This window comes from Vanellus vanellus, assembly GCF_965231255.1.
Source record: "Vanellus vanellus genome assembly, chromosome: 16".
NCBI lineage: Eukaryota > Metazoa > Chordata > Aves > Charadriiformes > Charadriidae > Vanellus > Vanellus vanellus.
The window spans coordinates 2,287,211-2,313,075 of NC_138921.1; the positions used below are offsets into that span (position 1 = coordinate 2,287,211).

The 25,865-nt window shown below is 51.5% G+C and overlaps 1 protein-coding gene across 3 annotated transcripts; it reads right to left on the bottom strand.

Annotated features, from left to right (window-relative positions):
- Positions 1–184: 184 nt before the first annotated feature.
- EWSR1 (EWS RNA binding protein 1) lies at positions 185–24,820 on the bottom strand (the record flags this gene model as incomplete). 3 transcript variants are annotated; one of them, XM_082491888.1, is made up of 17 exons in its annotated part: positions 185–458; positions 911–1,190; positions 1,547–1,644; positions 2,008–2,185; positions 2,290–2,412; positions 3,226–3,355; positions 3,795–3,913; positions 4,712–4,744; positions 5,363–5,397; positions 8,319–8,499; positions 9,318–9,532; positions 10,080–10,247; positions 11,632–11,818; positions 18,605–18,725; positions 21,022–21,073; positions 21,324–21,360; positions 24,745–24,820. In XM_082491888.1, 17 exons carry the CDS (start codon positions 24,818–24,820, stop codon positions 419–421), a joined length of 2,073 nt encoding a protein of 690 aa, XP_082348014.1. In that variant the 3' UTR covers positions 185–418. The 3 variants fall into 3 exon arrangements, with proteins under 3 accessions (XP_082348014.1, XP_082348013.1, XP_082348015.1); XM_082491887.1 differs by having other exon boundaries at positions 18,605–18,728; XM_082491889.1 differs by lacking the exons at positions 185–458; positions 911–1,190; positions 1,547–1,644; ... (4 more) ...; positions 4,712–4,744; positions 5,363–5,397 and adding an exon at positions 6,483–6,708.
- Between the last annotated feature and the right edge of the window lie 1,045 nt (positions 24,821–25,865).

Sequence of the window (25,865 nt, forward strand, 5' to 3'; positions counted from 1 at the left end):
GTTACAGTTCGTCGCCGCCCCCCCGAGGGGGGTTGCGCACAGCATGCTCACGATAACGGGGGGGGGGGGAACGACGAGGTCGGGGGGGGGTGTTTAGTTTTTTTTTGTTAAACAACCGCTTTTTTTTTTAAAAGAGAGGAGGGGGGGGGATTAAAAAAAAAACCAACAAGATAACTCGGCACGCTACCGTTGAACTTGGTTTTAATGTTTCTCCACAAACGGTGAAAAATACTAAAGTACAGACAAGGAATAATCATAATGTTGTGGCCAACATTATAAATATGGAATTATAAATTTAAAACGTTTTTTCTTCTTTTTTTTTTTTTTCTTTTCTTTCTTTTTTTTTTTTTTTTTTTTTTTCCTTCCTGGTTTAAAAAATAAATCTGGTAGTAAATGCAGCTCTGGCGGGGGTCCGTCTCTAGTAGGGCCGGTCTCTGCGCTCCTGGCGGTGCTCACCCCTGCCAGCGAGGGAGAGGACGGGTTGGTGACAGTGTCCCCCCCTGTCATGGGGAAGGGTCCTCACCCCACCACCCCCTCACCCCATGACCCTGTCACCCCCTCATCCCCATCACCCCATCACCCCCCTGTCATGGGGAATGGTCCTCACCCTGCCACCCCCTCACCCCATGACCCCGTCACCCCCTTGTCCCCATCACCCCCTCCTCCCATCACCCCCTGGTCCCCATCACGCCGTCACCTTGTCACCGCTTCGCTCCCATCATCCCCCCCTCACCCCATCACCCACTCACACCCATCATCCTGTCACTCAAACCCAACCTGGTCACCCAGGGGAAGGTGTGGGGCCTCAGTGCCACCCCAGTGCCACCCCGTCCCCTCTCCCTGGTGACCGAGGTGCCTCTGTCTCACCCTTCAGGGTTCCCCGTCCCCCTCACCCGCTCTCCGTACGTACTTGTCCATCTTTCCTGGTCCTCCGCGCCGCCCGCCTCTGCCTCCTCCTCCCATCGGCTCCATCAGGGGCCCCGGGGGACCCCCGGGTCCTCCTCCTCCTCCTCCTCCTCGCCGTCCGCCTCCTCCGTAGCCACCTCGATCCATTCCCCGGCCTCCTCTGAATCCCCCTCTGTCTCCACCGCGGCCACCTCTGAACATGCCACCGGGTCCCCCGCGGTCCATGAGGCCACCTCCTCGGCCTCCTCTCATCCCCCCGGGGCCACCTCTACCGCGGTCTCCTCCTGGGGGAGAGGAGAAGATCCTCAGAGCGATGCCAGGGGAGACCCGGCTCCTCCGGCCTGCCAAACCCTGCCCCGCTGAACCCGCCACGTCCAGCTCCGGCCCCAAAAACGGGAGAAGGTCCCGGAGCTGTTGGGAACGCTGAGGGGAAGCAACACCTCAGCTTCTCCCCCAGGGCCAGGAGAGATGGGTCTCGTTAAGAGGACGCTGCCTAATGAGGTGGAAGCAGTGCTTTGGGGAACAGAGGTACTGAAAACAGCCCCAAGGAAGCTTGGGAAGAGCTGGGAAGTGTGGGAGAGAGCCGCTTCCCGGGAAGTGGGTGCCTCCAGCCCCGCTGCGAAGGCTTCCCCACACGTACCTGGAGGGGGGAAAGGGGGTGGAAGAAACCCTTCTGGTTTCGGAGCCTTGCACTGGTTGCATTCCGTTCTCCAGGCGAAGTTCTGGTTTCCACATCCCCTGGGTAAAAACACTGGTTAGCAAAGACTGGGAAGGCATTCCTGGCCGGATAACACTGGGAAGCGCAGCCCTGGCCCTTTGCAGGAGAGCACATGGAGAGGAGACACAAAAGGTGGACAAGCAGGACGTGGAGCAAGTTGCCCAAGCTGCTGGTCCAGCCACGGCCCCCCCAGGCAGCAACGGGAGAAAGGAATTTCCTCGGAAGGCCCAGCAAGTAATTTTGGGAAAAGCCCATTTATCCCAGCCAGCACCTTGGACAAAAGAGCCGCCTCAGTGCTCTGAGGCTGTTGTCACCACATGGGAGTGACCACGGAGGTGCCAGGCGGAGCTGCTGGAAGAGGCGGGCAAGCGGGGGACACTTACGGATTGGGACACTGCCAGTCGCCGGCTCGGTGTTGGACGCTCCCGCCGGAGGGGTTTCCCCTGGATCCCCGCGGTCCTCTGGAGGAGAAGCCACCCCTGTCTCCACCTCTGCCTCCCATCCGGCCCATGGGACCGCCGGGGCCGCCAGGTCCCCCTGGGCCACCAGGTCCTCCCGGACCTGCAAGGAAGGCTCCGTGAATCCCAGGAGAGGTTGCCCACGGCTGGGGGACAGGGAGAAGCTCGGCACCCCTGGCCGAGCCCTTCGCCGGAGCCAGATGTTACCTCCGCGGAGCGGGGGCGGCATTCCCCGCTGCTCCCGGGGGGGCATCCCACCTCGCATGCTGTTCATGGGGCCCTTCTTCCGCGCCAGGGTGACTTTGAGCTTGCTGCCCTGGAAATCCTTCCCTAGGAGGGGTACAAGGGCGAGAACATCGCTTTTGCGTTTGCCGGCATCCATCGCTCACCGCGCCCCGGCGTCACGTACAACTGCGCCCGGTCGTTAATGGCAGGGAAAAATTTACCCACGTGTCAAAGACAGCAGAAAGGGCAAAATTCCACCCGTGGGAGCGCGATAAAGCCCCGCTTCGGGAGACACCGCATCTATCAGAGGTGTCTACAGGAGATGGATAGGAAAGGAGGCCGAGGGGAGACCTCATCGCTCTCTCCGGTTCCCTGAAAGGAGGGTGTAGCGAGGTGGGAGTCGGTCTCTTCTCCCAAGGAACAAGCGATAGGAGAGGAAATGGCCTCAAGTTGCTCCAGGGGAGGTTTAGGATGGATATTGGGAAAAAGTTCTTCACCAAAAGGGTTGTTGAGCATTGGAACAGCGGTGGAGTTGCCATCCCTGGAGGCATTTAAAAGCCGGGCAGACGCGGTGCTGAGGGACATGGGTTAGTGGTGGGTTTGGCAGTGTTAGGTTGATGGTTGGACTCGATGATCTTAAACGTCCCTTCCAACCTCAGCGATTCGATGATTCTGTGATTCTACAGCAGGTGGCAGAAGCCTGGGCAACTACGGACAACCGCAGCCCCGGCACCACGCTTATCTGTTCCAGGTAAAACCAGGAACTTCTTAGGCAAAAGCTCGATCGCCCAGAGCTGGCGATAGGACTCTGATCCTCCACGCACCGGGGAGGGAAGTGCCGACTTCGGTCGGACAAGAATTCAGCTCTGAAATGGAGAGCAAAGCGATTCCATCCCAACGCACGCCCCACCTACTCACCATCGAACCACTCGACGGCCGTTTTGGCGGTAGACGGGTCGTCGTAAGATACCGTGGCATCTCCTTTGGGTTTGCCGGTTTCTTTGTCAATGTAGAGGTTTATCATAGGTTGCCCGGTCCTCTTGTTCATCTGGCAGGACAGCAAAACGTCACCTCATGTCACATCTCCCCCCGTAAGCCGAGCAGGGATTTACTCTGGTCTGCTTTCCGCTTGAAACAACTTGCCGCTTGGCAACTCCGTGGTGGAAAAAAGGGCCCCTCCAGCTTACCACGGGTGGCAGCTACTGCCCAGACAACCCAAACCTGGGGAGGAACCAGCCCAAAACTGGTTTGGAACTGGTGGAACCCTCTCCCGCCTGCGCCTGGCAGCGCGAGAACCCAGCTGCAGCTACGGGTTACCACCAGGCCATGGTCACCCTACTGCCCACGCAGGCAGAGACCCGCCAGCTCCTGGCACCAAAGGGCGACGTGGAGAGGAGCGCCGCGCAGGCCGGGGAGGAGGTGGGCAATCCCTTCCCCTCCTGCCCCACCAGCTGGAGGCCGAGCTGCGCTCACGGGTTCCTTCTCACCTTGACAACACCGCACTGTTTGAAGAAGTCTGCCAGATCCTCCAGGGTCACATTATCATTGAGTCCCTGCACATAAACTGAACTGTTGTCCGAGTCCTCATCGAGGTCCACAGGTGGGCCTAGGAGATAATTCACGGGGTCACTGCAGGGAGAGGAACGGCAGCCACGCCACATAACGGAGTACGTTTCATCGCGTCATCCCCTCAGCCAGCTGCAGCTTCGCTCTCAATGAGCGTATTTATGAAGTGACCTGAAAACCCAGGCGTTGAGAGCAGAGATGCTCCACCACCTCCTCCTCCTTCTCCTCCAGCCCCGCTGCAGAGCCGGCCCGGCTGCTTCTCCGCACACCCACACCCACCCAGAGCCAGGAGAACCGTGGGGTTAAACCGCTCGGTTCTAATGGCAGAAGTTCGAGATGGTGAGGGAAACCTTCCCGTGCTTTGGGCTTCCCACACATGGACATCCACCACCCCCCCTTCACCACGCTAATTATCCCCCTTTTCCGCAGCAACGTGCCGATCTTGGAAGGCTGACGCATAACTTCCAGACACGCCTGTGCAACAGGAAGGAAAAAGCCAGAGGTGGCATAAGAGGAGGCTGCTGGACCAAGCGCGTAGGAGCTCCAGGCTAAGGCTGCCTGAAAAGGGCTTTCTACTGAACCAGAGCTGCAGAGCAGCTCCCCCAAAAGCCCCTCCCCGGCCCCGAGCTCCCGCCGAGAAGAATAAGCATCTCCCAAACACGTGCGGTTTTCCACCAGTCCGGCCGTTGCGATGGAACAGGAATCGAGAAATAAAATGAAATGACCGGAAAGGGACTGCAAACGGCGGAGGGTCCTCCTGCCCCTGCGTGAGGACGCGCCGTGGGGCCGCGTCTCCCGTGGCTGCGGCGGAGAAGTCACAGGATTTATTGGCAATTACCTAAATCAAGGTCCGGTCCTTCTTCCATGTGTCCTGCCAGTCGGGAAAGAATCATAAGAAGCCGTGTTAGTGCACGCCTTGCAGGCTGAAGAACCGACACACACAACACTATCTACTTATAACCACCGTTCGATGGCGCTGGTTAAACTCAAATTGACCCGCATTGCCCAAACAGCAGCAATGCACCTTTTACTTGGCGATCGGTTCGCTATTTTTAGCAGCTTTTCAAAACCATTAACCACTATAACGCTTGCTTTTTTGGGGGTTTGGTTTTGGGTTTGTTTTTTTTTTTTTTGGGGGGTGGTTTTTTTTTTTTTTTTTTGGTTAATGCTTTACCAGGCCAATCGGTTTTACATTCGTTAATAAAAAAGTTACTTTACAAAAAAAAAAAAAAAAAAAAAAGAAAATTTATTAAATCCAAACCATTTATTTTCCCCAAATTACAGAAGTGGTCGCTCAATTCTTTCCACGTTACCCTGTGTCCTGTAACCGCATACCCCTAAGGCATCGCCGGCAGTACCCATTTACAGTCTCGTTGCATATGTCATTTTAAACCACTTAAACTAATAAAAATTACACTTTGTTCTAAAAACTGACTGCAATTTTTTTTTTTTTTTTTAACACTATCCATTGTAATGCTCAAAAACTTACCACCAGGCTTATTGAAGCCACCTCGCTCTCCAGCGCTGCTGGGGGGATAAACGAAGAAATGAAGGCCTTTCCCTTTACAAAGCCAGTACCGCTCTGAGCCTCTGCGGCTCACTGGGAAGAAGGGCACTGGCTAAACATCTCCAAACAATGCATCTGTCTCTCTCTCTCTCATCTCGGCACTATGCCTTTCTTCAGGGCAGCTCGCTCAAATTTCCTTTACATATACGCAACCTCGCTTGTCTGGTTTTAGACACCACTTTTGCTGTCGGTACCCTTGCATTAATTTGTACGGGGTATTATCAGTGCAATACTTGGCCAAAAAAAAAAACCAACCAACCAACCAACCAACCAACCAACCAAAAACACACCACGTTTTCGAGCGTTGTAAATTTTGCTTGGGAGAAATCGTGAGGTCGTTCGCTGGTCAACTCCCTCCCCTCTTGTGTGTCCATAAAGGTGCACCCTCAGCCTCTCGCAGGAGGAGAGCGAAAACGAGCCCGGGGGTCCCTGACATTTAACAGTTCAAAAAGGTAGGAGACAACCATACGCGATACCTACAACACAGTTCAGACGACATTTCCGCTCGAAACCTCGCTATAAAGCCATACATTCGGGTGACTACTGAATTTAACAAGTCTCTGCGGAGGGAGAACTTACAGAATACAGCGGGGGCTCGAAGGCCTGGGGTGCAGCTTTGTGGACACGGACCGAGAACGGCAGATTGCGGCAGGCGCCAACGCCAACCGAGGGCCGCAGCTTTCGTCGAAAGCTTTGGCTGAAGCGTTCAGCTAAAGACTGCTTGCTAAGCGCCGGTTAATTAGGCAAATGCCACCTGAAAAGGATTATTTTGATGTTTCTCGCTCGTTTTGGAGAGACGGAAAGCTGTTTGGAAGGAGAGGAGCAGAGGAGGGAGAGCACCGCCTATTTTCTAGCAAGTATTGCACCTCTAATACTGGAAAGAAAAAAGTCGTCAATACACAGTTTCAAGCTGTTGCATGCAGCTTTGCCTCCTTTCGTTAAAGTACACACCATTTAACGTAATGTCTCTCTTTTTTTTTTTTTTTTTTTTTTTTTAAACATATACGTTTACACTTGTTAACGTTACACAATTCTAAAGTAGTATACCTCCTCTGGTTTTATTACCAAACAACAAGTATGCAGTTACCAAAGTTACAGAAGGATTCCATTTATACAATGAATACATTTGGTTAAAAATATTCTATGTATATTTTTCCTCTCCATATGGACACCGTGTCTAGTCCCACTTTTCATTATGCTGCCGGCTGAGTACTGAGTACGGGTACTTTTTAAGTACTGAAGTGTATACAAGGCTCTCACTTTGTAACCTGTAGCATATAAATGCGACAAAGCATGTTAAAAAGTTTCCATGTTTAACAGCCAATGAAAATATCAAATAATTGAGGCAATGAAAAAGGGCACGTTAATAACATCGAGCTCCTTACCTGCCGGAGACACTGAAATCCATCACCACAGCATGATAAGAAGGGCCGAGTTCCCCTACCTGCCCCTTGGCGTTCCTAGGAAGGCCACCTTTTCTATGGACAGCAGAAAGTCTACGTCCATAAAGCAGGGGACCCTTCGTAATGCTCTAGTCAGGCGGAAATCGCTACGTTACGCAATTTAAACTTGGATTAGGGGGTGAAACCGAGAGACAGACGACAAATCTTTTGCATGAGAAGCTCCGAAGGGGCTAGAAATTTGAAGATGTGATGATAGACGTTTCAAGTGTCTACATCTACTTTAAACCATTAGAGATAAATACATCATGGGTGAAATCTTTATGCAGAACCACGGAACTCTGTTCCACTCGAGCCAATTCAAGCCAGTTGTGTTCCAACACAAACCGGTCTTTTTCTTCCATACACCGGTGGTTGTATTTCTCCGATAAAGATTTCATGCCACTTCAATTCAAATCGACAGAGCTATGCAGAATGGGACTATCGGTCGCCAAACTCTGGTTGCCACCAGGTTGTGAAACACCTTTAAGGAGTCGCCTCTCGAGGAGAAGCTGCGATTCCGGCTGCCCCGCCAAGTCCGGGAGCTTGGCACTGCGCATCCCCACGCCACGTCTCCAGTGTGCACCTCGGGACATTCTGCATAGCTCTGAACGACGGTGCGAAGGGATGGAACACACACAAAGCTACACCTTCCTTCTCTTAGGAGCCTTGGGGACTAAAGTTCCTCCTTCCTCGCCGCTAGCCAAACAAACGTCACAGACAGGGAGACACACCGCTGAGCTGAAGGCATAGGTTTACCAAACCAGATTTTGCCATCAGTTAAAATGGCCAAACTGATTTAGACCACCTGAAAAGCTCCGAGGGGGAGCGGTCCCGGGAGCCGAACCAGATCTCTTTACTTTCTCGGGTTCTTTCTTCACGCTCCAACCAAGCTCTAAGTGTTCTGGCCACTCAGAGTCATGGCTTCGACAGCAGCGATCTGCCCCAGGCATATGCTTACGGCCGTAGCTCCGAGTGCTAGCGCTAAGGTGAAGAGGCTGATGGCGGAACACGGGGCTGACACGAGGCTTCTGCCTTGTACATACCTGAACTCTCAAGATTCCCCACTACCGAGGCACAGGGAGTGACTCCTGGACCTGGCGGAAGGTTTGTGTGTGTTCGATCCGGAGTTACTGTTAAACCCCACAGAGGATTTTGCCTCTGCGCGACCACGAAGGGAGCTGAAAGTTCCAGGTTGAGCAATACCCCTAATTCCCCCCCGCCCCGGAGCCCAACCAGCTGCAGGACAGAAAAAAAACCAACAGATCCTGCTCCTATTTCCCCTCAGATAATATTTCCATGGATTAGAAGCAATGGTGCTACGGAGATGTTCTCCATGGAAGTACCGTTGGGAATGTCAACCTTTCAGTCCCTTCTTTTCATTGCAAATCCTACGGGTAAAACAGAATTAGATAAAAGGAGAAAAGATTTGCTCTTACCCCATTCCACCGCGTCCTCCTCCCCGCCCACCTCTGCTCATGCCTCCGCGATCATATCCCCCTCTTCCCCTGCCCCGGTTATCAGGGCCGCTCATATTCCGGTTCTCTCCTGGGCCTGAAAAGCCTCCGGATTCCTGTCCGTATACATTCATGCTGCTGGGATGGTCCTGACGGAATGAACCTGAGGAAGTTTGTAACAAAAACGTTAGGGAGCTGCAGACAAGAGTGGGGGGAAGCTGCCTGTCCCCTTTTTAAGCCCTTTTACCTGCCTTCAGCACCAGAACGTAATCATGACAAGTGACAGGACAAGAGGAAATGGCCTCAAGTTGCGCCAGGAGAGGTTTAGGATGGATGTTAGGAAAAATTTCTTCACCGAAAGGGTTATCGAACATTGGCACAGGCTGCCCAGGGACGTGGTGGAGTCACCATCCCTGGAGCTATTTAAAAGCCGGGCAGACGTGGTGCTGAGGGATGTGGCTTAGTGGTGGTTTGGGGAGTGTTAGGTTAACGGTTGGACTTGATGATCTTCAAGGTCCCTTCCAACCTAGACGATACTATCATTCTACCACAACTGTTTGCTCCAGCACTTACAGCAGCAGCATTAATTTAAGGAGAGATGCGTCGCTTTCCGTTTGCAGAATCAAGTTTGACGTCAGGCCCTACCGGTCCGACCCCTGCCCAAACGGAATCGTTCACACCGAGTCTTGCCCGCTCCAACCACAGCAGTTACTTTGTGCTTTTGGGTTGTTTTTTTTTTTTTTTTTTTTTTTCCTCAACTCCCTCTTCACCTTCGCCACGCTGAGGGGAGTATCGCGATTCGCCACCGCACCGGGCAAGAACGGGCGAAACCCAGCCTGCAGCACCCTCTCCCTCCAAACACAGCTGCAAGCTTTAGACCCGAAGTAACGCCAAACCTCCTTCAGAGACAGCCCACCCCGCAAAAGCAAGGCAGACCGACCCTTTCCTCCACAACCAGGCGGCTCTGCTGAGCGCACTCACTCTGTTGGCCGTAGCTGCTGCTCTGCTGGCTGTACTGGCTCGGAGCCTGGCTGTAGGATCCCGTCGGGGGCGGGTAACTGGTCGGCGGCGGCTGCTGCCCGTAGCTGCTTTGCTGGCCATAGCTAGTCTGTTGTCCATAGGTGCTCTGTTGCCCGTAGGTGCTCTGCTGGGAGTAAGTGCTCTGATCGTAACTGCTCGGCTGCGTGGAGGAATAGCTGGAAGACAAAAGCATTGGAAAGACGAAACGATGAGCCAATTCCCTGGCAACGGGCATTAGGGCCGCAGAAGTGGCTCGCGCTAGAAGGTAATGCAATTATAAGCCATATGTACTTGTCGTAAACCCGTTTAAAAAGGTGAAGTCATCCTATGGAGGCCAGTCTGGCGGCAGGAGGCAAAATAAACCTGCTCAAGGCAAAATCCAGGCGACTGTTCATAATTTATTCACACCTCCAGAAAGAGGCAGAAGTGCCAGGGCAAAAATCAGTGCAACGCAGGTCACAGTGTCCCTCTCTGCCTTGGCGCTAAAATATTTTCAGCTGATGGATAATAACAGAGTACGCAGAGACACTTAGGCACTCGGTCACAGCCGCATCTTCTCTATGACGAGGAGATCTCCCAAAAGAACTGTACCTCCCTCCTCCCAGGACACCAAACCTCTTTTTTGTTTCAAATCCCTTGAGAAAAACCCTCTTTTTGCCCCAAGCTAAGCTGGAAGTTGCCACGCCAGCTGCCTGCTGAGGCGCAGCCTGCCGGGAGAGTTACCTGGTAGGAGGATAGGAGGGAGGCGCGGTGACCGGCTGCATTGGGTAGCTGGCAGGCACCTGAGGATAGCTGTAGTTGCTCTGTCCATAGCCAAGGCTGGGTTGGCTGTAGCCCGTCGTACTGGATTGCGGCTGGCTGGTCTCTGCTGGTTTGCTGCCATCCTGGGGTCTACGGGGCAATATCGAACAAGAAGGAAACATTTTGGTGCAAACCCCCACCTCTGGTAGCAGTGCTCGGATCCCTCCCGGGACAGAACGGCACTACCTATTTCTTTGGGGTAGAGTTACAAACTGGCACCGCGTCGGGGGCCGTCGCTCTGGCAGCAGCTGATACAAGCTCATTAAACACTATAAACATTTTAGCAGCTGCTGACTGGGTATTTGCACACTCCCCGGCCATCGGGAAAGGCCCGAGCAACATCCCGAACAGAGAGCGCAGAGTAGTGCTACAGCTGCTGTTCACCAGCCGCGTTATGAAACCGAAGGCGAGGGATTTAGGCTTTGGCTCTAGAATTGAGTGGAGGACGTGAAACGGGCAGGAGAGCGGGCAGCAGCACCGCCCCTCCGCTCAAGCTGGTTTTGTACAACGCCCGAAACCAATAAGCTCAAAACCAGTCAGAAACGCTGTCACTTAAATGCACCATTGTTTGGTTTAGAATCCAGTGCGAGCAGATATTGCCCCACGTAAGTTACCCGATGAAAGGGAAAGGATGTTGGAGGTTGGACTGGATGACCTTTAAAGGTCCCTTCCAACCCAAACCATTCTATGATTCTCTGTTTAGTATTAACTCTCAAGGCCTGAAAATAAAGAGAACCCTTTGCACGTGATTTGCATGTCCCCTTCTTTTATATTTGTCCCATACTGTTTATAATCTCTACGTGTTTATCAGAGCAGAGTAAGAAGAGTTAAGCTACTTTTGCTGTACAAGCTGGGAAAAAATGATTTCAAATGATGTCAGCATTCATATTTAAACTGTAATCTGTCAGACACAGACAGAGCTGTGCCAGGCTCCGCCTTTCCTTACTGGAGTGGTTGCTACAAACATGAGGTAAACGAATAAAGCGGTTTTTACTCACTACTAAACAAGTTTCCATTATGTATTGTAAAACTTTCATGTCCTGAGCAAACAATTAAACTCAATATACTATTGCCAGTGCCCAGACACAAGAGATTTAAAAAGGAAATTGTCTTCAGTGTGTGCAGCCACTCCAGAAGTCGCAGTACGTAACAGTATCCTGCCTGACCCTGTGACTCAAGATCATATCAGACTGGTCCGTTTTCTGTTCTACATCGTGAGTCAAGAGCTCATTTTTGCTGCTTGGTTACTCTCCGCATCTCCCAGTAACAGTGCTGACTCACTGCGCTGGAGCAGAACCTTCCTACGCTGCTTCCCCTGTCCCCGAAATGAGATGGGATGGGACGCAGCAAGAGCAAAGCTCAAGCACACGAGGCAGAGGAAAGGTTTAAGCAAAACCAGTGGGACCCAGTTCAGTTGGTGGCGTGCTGGGTGAGCAAACCCAGTCCTGGGAGGAAGAGAGGAACCAGAGGTTACCTTGCGGGAGCGGATGCTGCTGGCTGCTGCCCGTAGGCCGGGTAGGCGGGCTGGGTGCCGTAAGCAGACGGTGCTGCGTAGGAAGCCTGGGTGGTGGTAACCGTAGCGGTGTTGGTATCGTAGGTGGCTGTGCCGTACCCCTGGACGGGCTGACTGTACGCTGGGGGAGCAGTCGGGGCGGTATAACCTAGAACAGACGACAGCCTCATCAGATTCCTCGTAACGTTTCAGACTACTGCGCTTCTGCTGACGGTTTATCAGACCTCGGGGTACAGCACCAATTTTACCACTGCGAAAAATATCACATCATCACCTGAAAATTATAAACTAACCCACACCGTCCCTTCCCGTTCCTCAGAGAAACCCTCTGCCCTGGAAAACCTCAGCCTACAGCCCCGTCTCTACCCTCACCATCCAAAAACCACACTCCGAGGAGCTTTCTGGAAGCCACAATTCCATCAGCATCCAAAGGCTGTTTGTTTATAGCTACCGAAGCTCACGGCTAATGTAATAAATGCGCACACAGGGCAAGCTGAGGCACGCAGCTTCTTCTGAACGCAGGAAGACGAAACAAAGCTCCTCTTAGCCCTAAAGTAAAAGAAATCCAGTGGATTTAAGAGGTACGGTCCTGTCCTTTCAGCTTTTTTGAAAAATAAAAGCACAAAATGGCACCAGCCTGACTTGACAAGGCTTTTTGAGCCATTTATGAAGCCTTATTTTAAATCAGTAATCCTGGAAACAAAAGAAAAGCACTTTACATTTGCTTTAACTTAAGAGAAAGGTCAAAAGACACAAGGTAGTTCCTGATGGGTTTGGTGTACCTTTCCTTTTCTTAGAATTTCAGTTTGGTTTAGGGAAAACGCTTAGAGCTCATACATTCATTTCTGAACAATTTTACAAGAACATCCAAGATCCCAAACCAGCTCCATTTAAATTGGTCTTTCCAGCAGCCCCACTGCTGTATAATTTAGCCGACCGTCTGGCTGGTCACACAGAGGTGAACTGTAAACCCGGCGCGGACACGGGGGCTTTTTATAGTTAAGAACCTCACGAGCAGGTTTGCAAATTTTGCAACAGAGCCTTACATGAAAAAGTATCAATTAAAAATTTTGTTAGCAAAAGCTGACTTACTAAAAATATAAAACATCGATTGCCGAAGAGCAGCCAACTGGTCTCAGTCTTATTGATGCGACTTTAATTGCATCAATTAAGATAACGGCTTCTCCATCACTTCTTATTTTTAATAAACATACGACACTTGTGACATACTCTTCCTTCTAATTGTACGGCGTTTGGGGCAAACCGTGCTGTAGTTTTTTATTTCAATTCCTTAATTTGCAAAGCAAATGTACTTCCAGCAGAATATAGCGTGCCTTCCCGAAGCGCCGCAGCACTTCCACATCTCGCTGTCACCACTACAAAATCAGGATCCTTCCCGATGGCTGGCTGAATCAGCGAGTAAAAAGGAAGAGAACCGAGAAGAGGAAGTTCGCAAAGAACATTAGGTAAAAAAACCACACTTCAGCTTTCTGTCCCGAGCGACGTGCTTGAGTTTTCTGGTTAGCTTGAGGATCCTGATGAAGGCGACACGATCCTGTCCACGCTCGTCACCTGCAACAGCCAGCCCAAAAGCCCCTGCCTGCTCCCACAAGCCCCCTTCCTCCTTGCCCTTGGCCCTCCACGCTTGCCACACCACCACCCTCCCGCTGAACGGCGCGGGCTGGCAACCTGGAAACACGAAAGCCAGAGAGTAAGCTGGTCTCCCACCAGGAAATAACTTAGAATCATAGAATCACAGAATGGTTTAGGTTGGAAAGGACCTTGAAGATCATCGAGTTCCAACCCCCCTGCCATAGGCAGGGACACCTCCCACCAGCCCAGGTTGCCCAAGGCCACATCCAGCCTGGCCTTGAACACCTCCAGGGATGGGCCCTCAACAACCTCTCTGGGCAACCTGTTCCAGTGCCTCACCACCCTCAAAGGGAAAAACTTCTTCCTAATGTTTAATCTAAACCTGCCCTCTTTCAGTTAGAAGCAATTCCCCCTCATCCTATCACTACCTGCCCCAGTAAAAAGTCCCTCCCCAGCTCTCCTGTAGGCCCCCTTTAGGGACTGGAAGGCCGCAATAAGATCTCCCCTGAGCCTTCTTTTCTCTTCTCCAGGCTGAACAGCCCCAACTCTTTCAGCCTCTCCTCACAGGAGAGGTGCTCCAGCCCTCAGATCATCCTCGTGGCTCTCCTCTGGACGTGCTCCAGCAGGTCCATGTCCTTCTGTTGGGGACTCCAGAGCTGGATGCAGTACTCCAGGTGGGGTCTCACGAGAGTGGAGTGGAGGGGCAGAATCACCTCCCTTGACCTGCTGGCCACACTTCTTCTGATGCAGCCCAAGATACGGTTGGCCTTCTGGGCTGCGATCGCACATTGATGGCTCACGTTGAGCTTCTCATCAATCAGCACCTCCAGGTCCTTCTCCTCGGGGCTGCTCTCCAGCCATTCCCTGCCCAGCCTGGAGTTGTGCTTGGGATTGCCCCGACCCAGGTGTGAGACCTTGCACTTGTCCGTGTTGAACTACAGGAGGTTGGCACGGGCCCACCTCTCCAGCCTGTCCAGGTCCCTCTGGATGGCATCCCTCCCCTCCAGCGTGTCTACCTCGCACACAGCTCGATGTCATCGGCAAACCTGATGAGGGCGCGCTCCATCCCACTGTCCATGTCGCCAATAAAGATGTTGAACAGTACAGGTCCCAGTACTGACCCCTGAGGAACACCACTTGTCACTGCTCTCCACTTGGACATCAAGCCGTTGACCGCAACTCTTTGAGGGCGACTATCCAGCCAGTTTTTTATCCACTGAGTGGTCCATTTGTCGAATCCATGTCTCTCCAATTTAGAGACCAGGATATCGTGTGGGACGGTGTCAAACGCTTTGCACAATGCACAGATGACATCAGTTGCTCCTCCTTTGTCAACTGCTGCTGTAACCCCTTTGTAGAAGGCCACCAAATTTGTCAGGCATGACTTGCCCTTGGTGAAGCCATGCTGGCTGTCACCAATCACCTCCATATTTTCTATGTGCCTTAGCAGAGTTTCCAGGAGGAAACTTGCAGAAATCAATAGGAAATCAAGTTTTCCTCGTCATTATTCCTTTTTCCCCCCGAGAGCTTCTCTGAAAAGCAAAGTCCTGTTCTGAGCAGGGTGAACGGGATGATGCCGAACAGGGTAAAACGAGGATGATTTTTAGAGCCTCGGACAAATTTCAACAGTCCAAACGCTTAAACATGAGCCACCACAGCATTCCCACAGAGAGCACTGCCACCAGAAGTTAAAGGAATCCTTATTTGAACTGGCCGAAGCCTGACCACATACTAAAAAAGCCTATTCTTTGCCTAAGTACAGCGTGCAGTAAGCGCTGCTGAAGCCACAGCCTTGCCCTGGGCTGCTCTCGTGCCTCAGAGCCATGGGGTGGGCCTCCCACATCTGGGTCCCCTTTCTCTGTCAGCACTAACCTCTCCAATCAAGCGAGTGAGCAGGTTTGCTAACACCTAGGGCTCTGCACAGTCGGAAAAAACGGAGGAGAGAAAAAAATATCCTGAATTGTAATGCTTCAGGTCTAGATGGAGCATTTCCCTTGTGCAAGTGTGCTCAGCAGGAAGGGTTTGTACCAAAGAAAGAAAAGGCAGTGATTTAACATCCCACTGGTCTAAATTTTCCTTTCGACAGCTTAGTTTAGGTACTCCGAAAATCCTCAAGAGCAGTATTTTTGAGGGGGGCATCTGCATTATATCACTTCTCTCTCCTCTCCCCACCAGTTAGTAAGATAAACGGTGAGCCTGCAGAACAGCTACTGTAAGAAAAAGGTAACGAAAGAACTTTGATAACCTGCTTAAGATGTATAGTTATGTGGCTCAGTTTCCTCTCAAAGTATCCAAGTCTGCAAGCAAAACCCTTATGGAAATCTAGGAATTCTTCAGGTGGAGGGGAATCTTTCAGGATTTGGTCCTCAGAGAACGTCAACTGAAAAGACTAGATTCGAAGAGATTTATTCCGAAATAAGCAGGCTTCACGTCAGCTAGCAGCAGTTTTCGGAGGCTTCACTCTGATGCAAGCAGCATTAAAAGCTACGCAGGGGGTCTGCGTGCCCCAAGAGAGCTGGCTCCTGTTTGGCGTGCAGACCTTCTACCAGTGAGGGTCTGGAGAAGGGGATGCAGAGGTTACCCTCTCTCTGCTCCATTTCCGTATAACAGATTATTGTGGTAGCCAAGAGAGCTACCGGCGTGTTCATTTCACATTCTGAATACATCAAAATAAAACATATATAACCTTAAATTTCCCAGGTAAAAAGAAAAGTGGGGGCTGGCTGTCATTAGAGAGTAATTTCCACTTAGCTACTTAAAGGAGATTCCTACCTGGGCATCCTAAATTATATTTTTGCCCCCAAATGACATTTATTAGAAAGCCATTAAGCATAACAGACGTAGCTCTTTATTTACTCTTGTAATTCACGCTTATACACCGCAGTGATTAAGGAGCAAACTGTGACCACAGATCCGACGGTGCCGATTAATCCCCTAATCCAGTCGGCGTCCAGCGAGCTGGACATCCAGGGAGCCTCTTCTCTGTAATAAACCAACGGGGCGACTCCAAGACACCTTTTCCTACAGCCATGGGGAGGGAAGAAGCGCAACCCTGGCAGTAACTCTCACTTCGGGCAGCCCAGGAGTCACTGCAAGGCTGGATGGAAGAATAATTGGGACGGAAAGGTCGCCAGGCAGGCTAAAACAGCCTTGAAGCGATGCAGAGGAACAATCTCTGCTGTTCCTGCAGAGTCCCGAGAGGGCGTATCTGCAGAGGATTTGAATTTTCCTGACCACAACGGCCATTTCACTTCAAAAAATAGGCTGTTAAGTCAAAAAAAGGCACTCTTCTTTTAAGTAATTGCAGACGTTCCTCTGCTACGAAGAGGCGATGCCTAGGAAAAATAAATTGAGATTCAACCGTAAAAACTGCACGTCTCTCAGGGCGTAAAGATGTACGCCCCAGGCAACACCCCAGGCTTTATTTAGTACAAAAGGCAGAGACCGAGAGAGGGAGACAGGCTTTAAGCACTATCAGTCTCATTTGCACAGCTCCGGCTCCTCAAGGAGAGGCAGGTGTAGGAAGAATAAATACAAGCTGGCACTCTGCCTGGAGAATAACATCAACAGTTCTGCCACAGACCAATGCTACGCGGATCGAGGCAAATCGTACGTGAAGGTCTGATACGATTTTTTGCTTGACCACTTCCTGTTTTCTTTTTTTTTTTCTCTGACGAAAAGAAAATGAAGCTTTTTGCCTAAAAAAAAAATCCGTGCAGAAAAGATGCCTAATATTATTATTATTATTATTCCTCCAGCAAATATATTCTTAAGGGACAAACAAACACATAAAAAGTGCAGCTTCCTGTGACCCCCGCAGGACTGGAGCCTGTAGTAAGGATTAAAGGACTCAAACATTTCAAAGAAAGGAATTTTGGAAGTCCGCAAATCCTTTTGCTGCCAGTTTATGTCCATATACTTTTAAAATAAAGGGAAAAACCCCTGTAGATAACCCGCAGCGGCGCTGGCTAAAGGGTACTGGCTCTCATTCTGCAGCACGTGTGCTAACTCCCAGGCAGAAATTTTCCTCATCCGTGTCGAGACGTTCAATATTTTAAATGCCATATAAGTGGACACACTATAGGATAACATTTTCTCTCCACCTCTTCCTTGTGAAGCATTCCCAAAAGGTTTCTGTGGCCATACACCTCACTGCCTGTCTGCTCTGGTATTGCCTTGCTTTGGGAAGTATTTAAGAAAGGTCCCACTCTAATAGACATTTACGATGTCCCTTATAGCAAAGGATGAATCTGCAGAAAATGGCACTCAGGGCATTACTTGGAGGAAAATCCAGTTTCTTTTTCAAAGTCTCCTGAATACTCAGTGCAAATATACCAGAATTGAATGATATACCAGATAATACACCAGAATTGAAAACTCAATAGTTTCTTTCGGACATTAAGACACCCGTTCGTAGAAAACCCCAGTTCAAAGAGCACACGCTGGAATAGTTTACAGCGCTTTAACGAACGCGTGAGGTACGCATCTGCACTGGAAATCCACCAACGACACGGAACACGCAAAGGTGGCGATCAGGATGCCCGCAGGTGTCTAACCGTGCTGTTTACCCTTTAGGAAACGGTTGGACAAAGGGGTTAGATTTGCCTGAAACGGCTCGGCACAGCTGTCATTAGCGTTTGGGAACTTTTATGCATAAAGTTCGCCACGTGGAGACCTTACAGAGCTGTGGAGATGGCAGACAGCACTGCAGCCTAACAAATTCTTACTGACACTGTGCGCGCGCGCTCTGATGTTGGATGTTTTTAGCACTAAAACCGACTGACACCTAAAGGGTTAACATCACAAGTTTAGACAGGATAAGACAGTATTTTCCACACGAGAGCGAGCAGGATAGTCAAACCTGTACTGGTCCCTTCTACTGTGGGAAGCACAAGGCAAAAAGTCGAGGGTACGCTATCAGGACAGGCATACGGTACTTCCACGGATGTGATTTTCAGGCAACCGAAGTGCTGAGGACACCGGCTCTCAAGAGCAGTCAGAGTACGCACTCCCAGGGAGCGCAGCTCGCGTTTGCTTTGCTCTAAGCACAGTAAGTACACTCTGCAGCCGTGCTTAGTTCCGCAGCATGAACCGGCACCCAAAAACACTCCTTGAAAAGTTAAACAGGCACGTTTGTTTATTATTTCTCAGCCCACCCGCATCTTCACATCATTTTACACCACCCTTTGCTGAAGGAAGGCTCTCGAGGAAGGAAGCCCTTTCCACATCAGAGCTGCCCAGAGGAATTCAGTACGGTTTGAAGCTGGAGCTCCCCAAAGCTCACTTGAGCTCAACGCTCTCCCCAGGACACGTCGAGCCTTGCAGGCACGGGGGCTCTTACCGGTAGGAGGCTGCCCGTAGGACGTTGCATACGCAGTCTGCCCGTACGTCGCAGTCGTCTGGGGCTGTGTGTAGCTGACGTCAGTGGGTTGTCCGTAGGTTCCGTAACTCTGCCCGTACGTCTGCTCCAAAGACGATACAAATTTAATTCATAAACAGAAGCGACTCACAGGCGTGGCAGAGATCCACGCAAACTGTTTTGGTGATATACACAGACCGAGAGTCTGAGGTACTGAAAGCAATCAGAGTCAAGCCACAGCTACTGTGAAAGTTTGGGCGCTACTGCAAATTTCAGTTCAGGTCTGTAATGAGGTTACAAAGGCAGTTTTTCAATGCCAGGGCCGGAGGGACAGCCTCTTACGTTTTCACAACACACCTCTGCTTTACGTAAAGCAAAACATGAAAGCATCCAGCGCTTCGTAATTGCCTGGGCACCCATCAACCCTCACAGGTACCTCCTGAGGGCTAACATGAAACACGGGGAGTGGGACTACTCAGAGGGCAGAACTGCACGAAGTAAAACAAGTCAACGTGAAACTGCTTTAGCATTCATGAGAAAAAACCTATTTAAGCTTTCAATGAAGTTATTCTGAACATTCTTCATGTCCACCGGCCCACAGTTTGAAAAATCGGAGCTTATGTAGGCGCCCGAGGACAGGATCAGTGGGAGCATCTAAGGTCTTGCCATCACCAAACTATCCCGGTTACAGCTACTCCCGTCCCAGTGCCTTTCCATTCAGCGAGAGATCAGCTCTCAACTCGCACCTTACCCAGAGCACATTTTCAAGCCCAGACTGTCACTAAAGGACCACTTCTGCCCATCGCCTGGCTCAATCCTGAAGACAGGACTGCAAAGCAACTCCTCAGCCGTGGCGATCTGATCAGCAGCGCGGGGTGGCTGGTCCTACAGTTTTACCAGCTAAAGAGCTACCTCAGCCCTGTGCCACGGAGCAGCCGGCTCAAACTCTAGGCACCGACAGCTTTGGGCAGCCAGCAGTTTGATTTAGGATAAAACTCAAGTTACAGCTCAAGAAGTGACATGAAGATAGCCTTAACGTCCAGATTCTCAAAGGGATTTACTGACTCCTGTGGGAGCCTGGAACTTAAACGCCTTTTGGGATCTAAGTGTGTGTTACTCGCGAGCCGGTCTCCCTGAACTCAACCCACAGATCTTAACCAAGAGCAGAAGCGCCATGACCAGATGGAATGTGTCACTGTCTGTGGAAGCTCACTACATCAAGAGGCAGGAAACGCTGCAACCCCCCCCCCGGCTATTTGCCTACAGCTGAGTTTAGTTGGTTCGTCGTTTTAGTCTCACACGAGAGGATGTTGTTGAGGCCGCCCGTTCTCACACTTGCCAGTCTGCTTACACTTGTCCTTCCGTATAACCTTGCGCATTTGGTAGCAGTTCTTGCAATCGGTCGGTCTCAAAATACTTATTCAAAATAAAAATTACCATCACCCTCCTTTAAGCTGACCCAAAGGCCAAGACTGAACCTGTGCTCCCCCTGTAACACTGATCTTTTTCACAAAGAGCCTTCTTACCCTGCCGCAGGAACAAGCAAGCGCAGTATTCACGCAGCCTCACCTGCCTCGGACTGGCTAGCGCAGGCAGCAGCAGGCAGAGGGAGGCTGAGCGGGCAGGGGAAGGCTGCTCCGGCTCAACCCTGCAGCACCAAAGCCAAGCTGCTGCCATAACCAGAATAAACCGATCTGAAGCTGCTCCGTACTGCTCCAACACGACACGGTGGTGGTTTTCATCTCCGTAATAGAGACATCCACTTGGGCAGCGGGATTTTCCCTTCAAAAACCTCTCTGGAGAGGTGGGGGAAAGTTAACCTACACCGGTTTTTAAGGACAAAAGTTTATCTTTGAAAATATTGGAGTGTGTATACAAATGTGGTCTTAGTAATTTGTATTCTAAGGATTAAAAATAAGCATGGTTTAATTCATCTCTTAAAGATCTAACCAACTGAGAGTATTAATAGTTTTAGCAACAATACCTCCTTGAAAAAAATCTATTCCCTCCTCCTCCGTTGCCTAACTGCTGCAATCTCACAAATGGCAATTTCCCCAGCTTTTACTTTTTAGGGTTTTCTCTCCTACGCTGCTGAGTAAAACACACACCAAGGTGGTGGTATCAAACATACACCGAGAATTAGGCTTTTACAACCCTCTCGACAACAACCACCTTAGGCTCAGGTATATTAACAAAGAGGGCGACTGTTGAGGCTCCTTGACCTTCGGGTTGTTTTCACCTTAAGAAAGCAGTTCAGGCTGCATGAGAAGCTACAAGAGAATGTTCAATGACAGATTCTGACGTTGCCGCTCAGCGTTTTTCGTGGCTCGCAGAGCCCCATGTCGTTTACTGGAAGACATGTGATTCAGAAGCAATTATAAATCCATCCCGTGTTTTACCTGGGTGGTCTGTGCATATCCTTGAGCTGGCTGAGGTGCATACGCGCTGTAGCTGTAAAACGAATTTAAAGACATTTATAATGCATCCCCGTATTTCTGACCTGTGCAACACACGTATCACAAGACAACTTTCACGTATCCAAATGATTTCTGCTGAAACACTACAGCAATACAAAAATCTAAAAGCTGAAGGAAAACCATCGTATTTGCAAACATACCTGACTTAAGACTAAACCGCAATTATTACATACTTATACTACATCTTTTTAAAACAGAGAGGATAAGACCATAATGCTACTTACCCCTGCTGAGCTGCAGCTTGGCTATAGGTACTATAATCTGCAAGGAAAGGGAAAAAAAAGGGGGGGGGGGGAAAAGGTTGACAAAGGCTTAACAAAATTAACAGTGTAAGAGCACAGCAGCTGGAATTTCCTCCTGCAGCTTGAAAGAACTGCCATAAACCGCTGGAAATCCAGTTTCAAAAGAGTGTAAGGTAAATGCACTTTTGCAAGTCTTTTTGAAGGAAACAAAACCCCTCTTCCCTTCATTGTTACTGCTGTTTGCCACAGCAACTTTGATCTCAAATGACCCCACTTTAATTTAACTGCCACCTTGGATGACACCCAAGGGGGCTGGCAGGAGGGTGTTTTGTTTTGGAACAAAGGAAACGCTGGGGCTGACACTCACAACCCCCCCCCGCCCGGGTTTCAAAGGGCCAGGTTACAAATTTTCTGGTCTGTAAAAACCACCACACTTCACTCTCCCTCTTTCTATCGAACTTTCAAGGACACAAATGGCTGCAAAGTTCTAACACTCGTCCCCTAGCAGCATCTGAGACAGGCAGCTGGCAGTAATTCCTTCCCCAAAGCCCTCATCCACGCCAATAGCCTGATTTAGAGGAGAACCGACACCCTGAAAATCCAAGCAGAAAAATCTACGCTGAACTGGTTTGCCGGTGGGAACGGAAAATGCATCCACATGGCAATTACAAGGCTATATTTGACATGATTACAACTCCTAAATCTACGCCTTCCCTCAAAGTCACCAAGCAACTCCAGTTCCCATCCAAACTTCTAGAGCAAATGATGAATTCATTGCTTAGGCTGGACCTTGCCAGCCAGATTCCAGCTCTCCCGGGGCCACTAAAGTCCCGAGGACAGAGATCAGGAAGGAGACCAGACCTTGCTTGCATCTGCCGCTCAGGCCACGGCATCTAACTGAGCTGGAGGCAGAGGCTGGACGGTATTAGAGCTTTTCTCAGGCAGAGCCAAACAGTCCTGTGCAGGAAGGGGTTTCGGTGTTTCTGTCACGACTGCACCTCGGCGTACGCTCATCTCGGTTAGAAAACTGAAGATTACGGATTTGAGGAACCCAGCTGATGACTTCCTACAGGCTTCAGTTATCCCCAGGCTGTAAGGATGGCTTTAATGCATTTATCACGCTGTTTGCAACTGAAGGTGATGGAGGACCACGAATAACTTTGAAAACACTATTTTCATACACCAGAACCTCCTGTTTCTTGTGGCCACAGATTCATAAAGCTTTCCTCTCCTCCTCATCCTAACCCCTCTACGTGAGCTTACAGCTTTTCTTCCTCTGCACTTCCCTCCGCTGATGCCGGAGGTCAGACCCTGGGGTACGTGTTGATGGACAAGGAGAGGAAGTGCCGTGACTCCAGTAGTGATTTTTGGCACGTATTAATTACTTCGACCTTGCACCAGAGCACAGGAATCAGCACGAGTACACCAAGAAGATGAGTGAAGTACCACGCACAATAAAAAGACGCTGAACTGCTATCCAAAGCCTTCCACACTCCTGAGACGCACCGCACAAGTTGTTAAACTACTCTGGCACCTCTCCTGCTTCCCTTACAGGTTGTCATGTTTAATATTGAAAAATCTAGCTTGTTAAATTCAAGGTTGCTGCTCTTTTTTTGTTGTTGTTGTTTCAGTCTACACGTGGCTCTAAGCTCTGCCATGAACGGGCATTAACGGTCTTAAAAAACATTTAATGCCCATTCTCCCTTCATCCATTTTCCCTCTCCCACTGCCTCCTCATACCAACACCCCTCCATAGACTCATAGAATGCTTTAGTTTGGAAGGAACCTTAAAGATCACCTTGTTCCACCCCCCTGCCCTGGGCAGGGACACCTCCCCCCAGCCCAGGTTGCTCCCAGCCCCGTCCAACCTCGCCTTGAACACCTCCAGGGATGGGGCAGCCACAGCTTCTCCGGGCAACCTGCGCCCAGGCTCACTGCCCTCACAGTCAACAATTTCTTCCCGTTATCTAATCTAAACCTCATCTCTTCCATCTTCTCCCGCATCTCACTGTACACCCTCCTCCACCCTGGCCTCCTCTTTTCCATGCCTGTTTACTCTCCAGCCATCAAAACCTCCATACTCGGTTAACTCTCATTTTCCGCACCCTGTTGGGTTAATGGCAGTCCTCCAGGCTGGCCAAAAATGGTCAGGCTGCTGAGCACACACCTCCCAAACCTTCATCCCTTGCTGGTAGACCCCTCCCAGCAACCCCCCATCCTCCCCAAGAGCCGCAGGGCCCTCAAGCTATGCACAAGGTCTTTAATTAAACACCCATCACGCATCCCTTCTTGAAGCCTTCCTCCAGTCCTACCAACACAGGACATTTCCCCCTTTGCAGGAATTTAAATCCAGGTGTTGAACTTGCAATTTGTCACTGGTAATCCCTCTCTTTTAATTTGCTTGAATTTAGATTAAGGCAATAGCGTTAAAAAAATATTACGGTTCATTTAGTTAAAACCATCTCCGAGCCTTTATTTCCAGGGGGAAATTAATCTTCATCCTTCTATTTCACGAGGCTCAAGAGCACAATAGCGCAGCCGAAAATAGCAGCTCCCACGGAAGAACATTTCCATGTATTAGGCGGAAAGACAGCTGTATTTTTAAACCCCATTTTGACAATCCCATTGGCACATGTTTCTTTAGCAACTTTTTAAAAAAAAAAAAAAACAAAAAACCAACAAACTCTCCAAGGTGATATTAGTCATATTCCCTCACACTCTGTGGCTTATTTTCCTTTATGGAAAGGTCCGACCTTCGGCTGCTGGGCTTTAAAACTACTCGAAACGTGACGTTGCCAGGGTCGGTAAGTCTCAGTTTTGACCTATTCGCATCCAGCTGGAGCTCTCGTGGAAAAGCACATCTCCTTCTATGATGCTTCACTGGTTTTATTCAAAGAAATCACATTTGCCCCCAGAAACCTCCCTGAAGAGCCAAAGAAAGGCCGGAGATATGGAGGAAGCTTTCAGTGAGGACAGCGATCTCCTGAAAGAGCGTAACTCAAAGAATCTTCCCGGGTTGGAAGCACCAAAGATCCACTATTGTAAACAATAATATATTAACGAATATCTAGAAGAGAGAATCTGGGCATTGCCGCCCCGGGGAGGTACCGGAGGCTCCCGCCCCCCCACCTCGGGGACAGCGGTGCTGGGGGAACCGGGGCTGGGTGAGGGCCAGGCCGGCCCCGAAGCCCCAGCGCTGGGAGAAGGGAGGGGGCCCAGGCCCGGCGCCTCACCGTGACAGGGCCGCGGCCCGGCCCCGAGACGCTGCCCCGCCGCCCCGCTCCCCTCAGCCCAGCCCCAGGATCTGACGGACACCAGTGCAAGAAATCGGGCCGGCTTCAGCCACCCCCGCCGCGGCGGAAGCCCCGAACCGCCCCTGCCCCCACCCCCCGGCCCCGCTCACCCGTCGACGCCATTTTCTCGCCTTCCTCCTCCGCGCTCCCAACGTCCGGCCGCCGCCGCCGCCCCGCACTGCGCATGCGCCGCCCGGCCCCGGCGGGCCGTACCACAATGGCGGCGGGGGGGGGAAGGGGGCGGACCGACGGGTGGCCGCGCACCGGCACCTCGCCCCGCTCCGCCCCTCCGCCGGTCCCCGTCCTCCGAGAAGAACCGCAGCCTCCCCGCGCCGAGGCGGTCGCCGCTCGGGAGGGCGGTTCTCCCGCGGCGCGGGGTGATACTGACCCCCCCCGCCGCGCAGCGCGATGGTACGGTCCGAGGCCGTTAGGGACCGTCGCGCAAGAGCCGTTCGGAGCGGGGGGCGGAGCGGGGGGGTGGGGCTTCTGCGGCGTGATGTCATCGCCTGGCGTCATGCCGTGCGCGGGGTCGCTCCTGACGTCACGCGCCAGCAAATGGCGCCGGGGGCTTCACATGACGGCGGTGCTCGAGGGCCGGCGGTGCGCCGCGTGTGGTGCGGCGGCCTGACGTCACGCTGCAGCAAGTGTCAGCGCGAGCTGCGCGTGACGTCACCAGGGTGACGTGTCCCCACGTCACATGCGAGGGGCGCGGCGGGCCAGGCCGGGTGTCCTGCGGGGTCCCCCGCGCTGTGCCTGGCGTTACACGCTGCCCGTGCGGTGTGAGCGTGATGGAGTGACATCACGGGTGACAGCGTGTGTGACGTCACCCCGCCACGCTGCCACCCCGCGTGTGTGCCCCCAGCCGGCGTCACCCCACCCGGCCCGCACCCCGGGGGGCTGCGGAGGGTCCTGCAGTACCTGCGTGGCACGGGGGTGTGTGGGTGTGGGGGTGTGTGTGTGTGTGTGTGTGTGTCCCAGGGGTGGTGTGACATAGATGGGTGTCCCACGGGTGACATGACGTGGGTGGGTGTCCCACGGGTGGCACAGTGTGTGTGGGTGTCCCATGGGTGGCCTGAAATAGGTAGATGTCCCAAGGGTGGTGTGACATGGGCAGGTGTCCCATGGCTGGTGTGACACAGGTGGGTGTCCCATGGCTGGTGTGACGTGGGTGGGTGTCCCACGGGTGGTGTGACATAGGTGGGTGTCCCACGGGTGGCACAGTGTGCGTGGG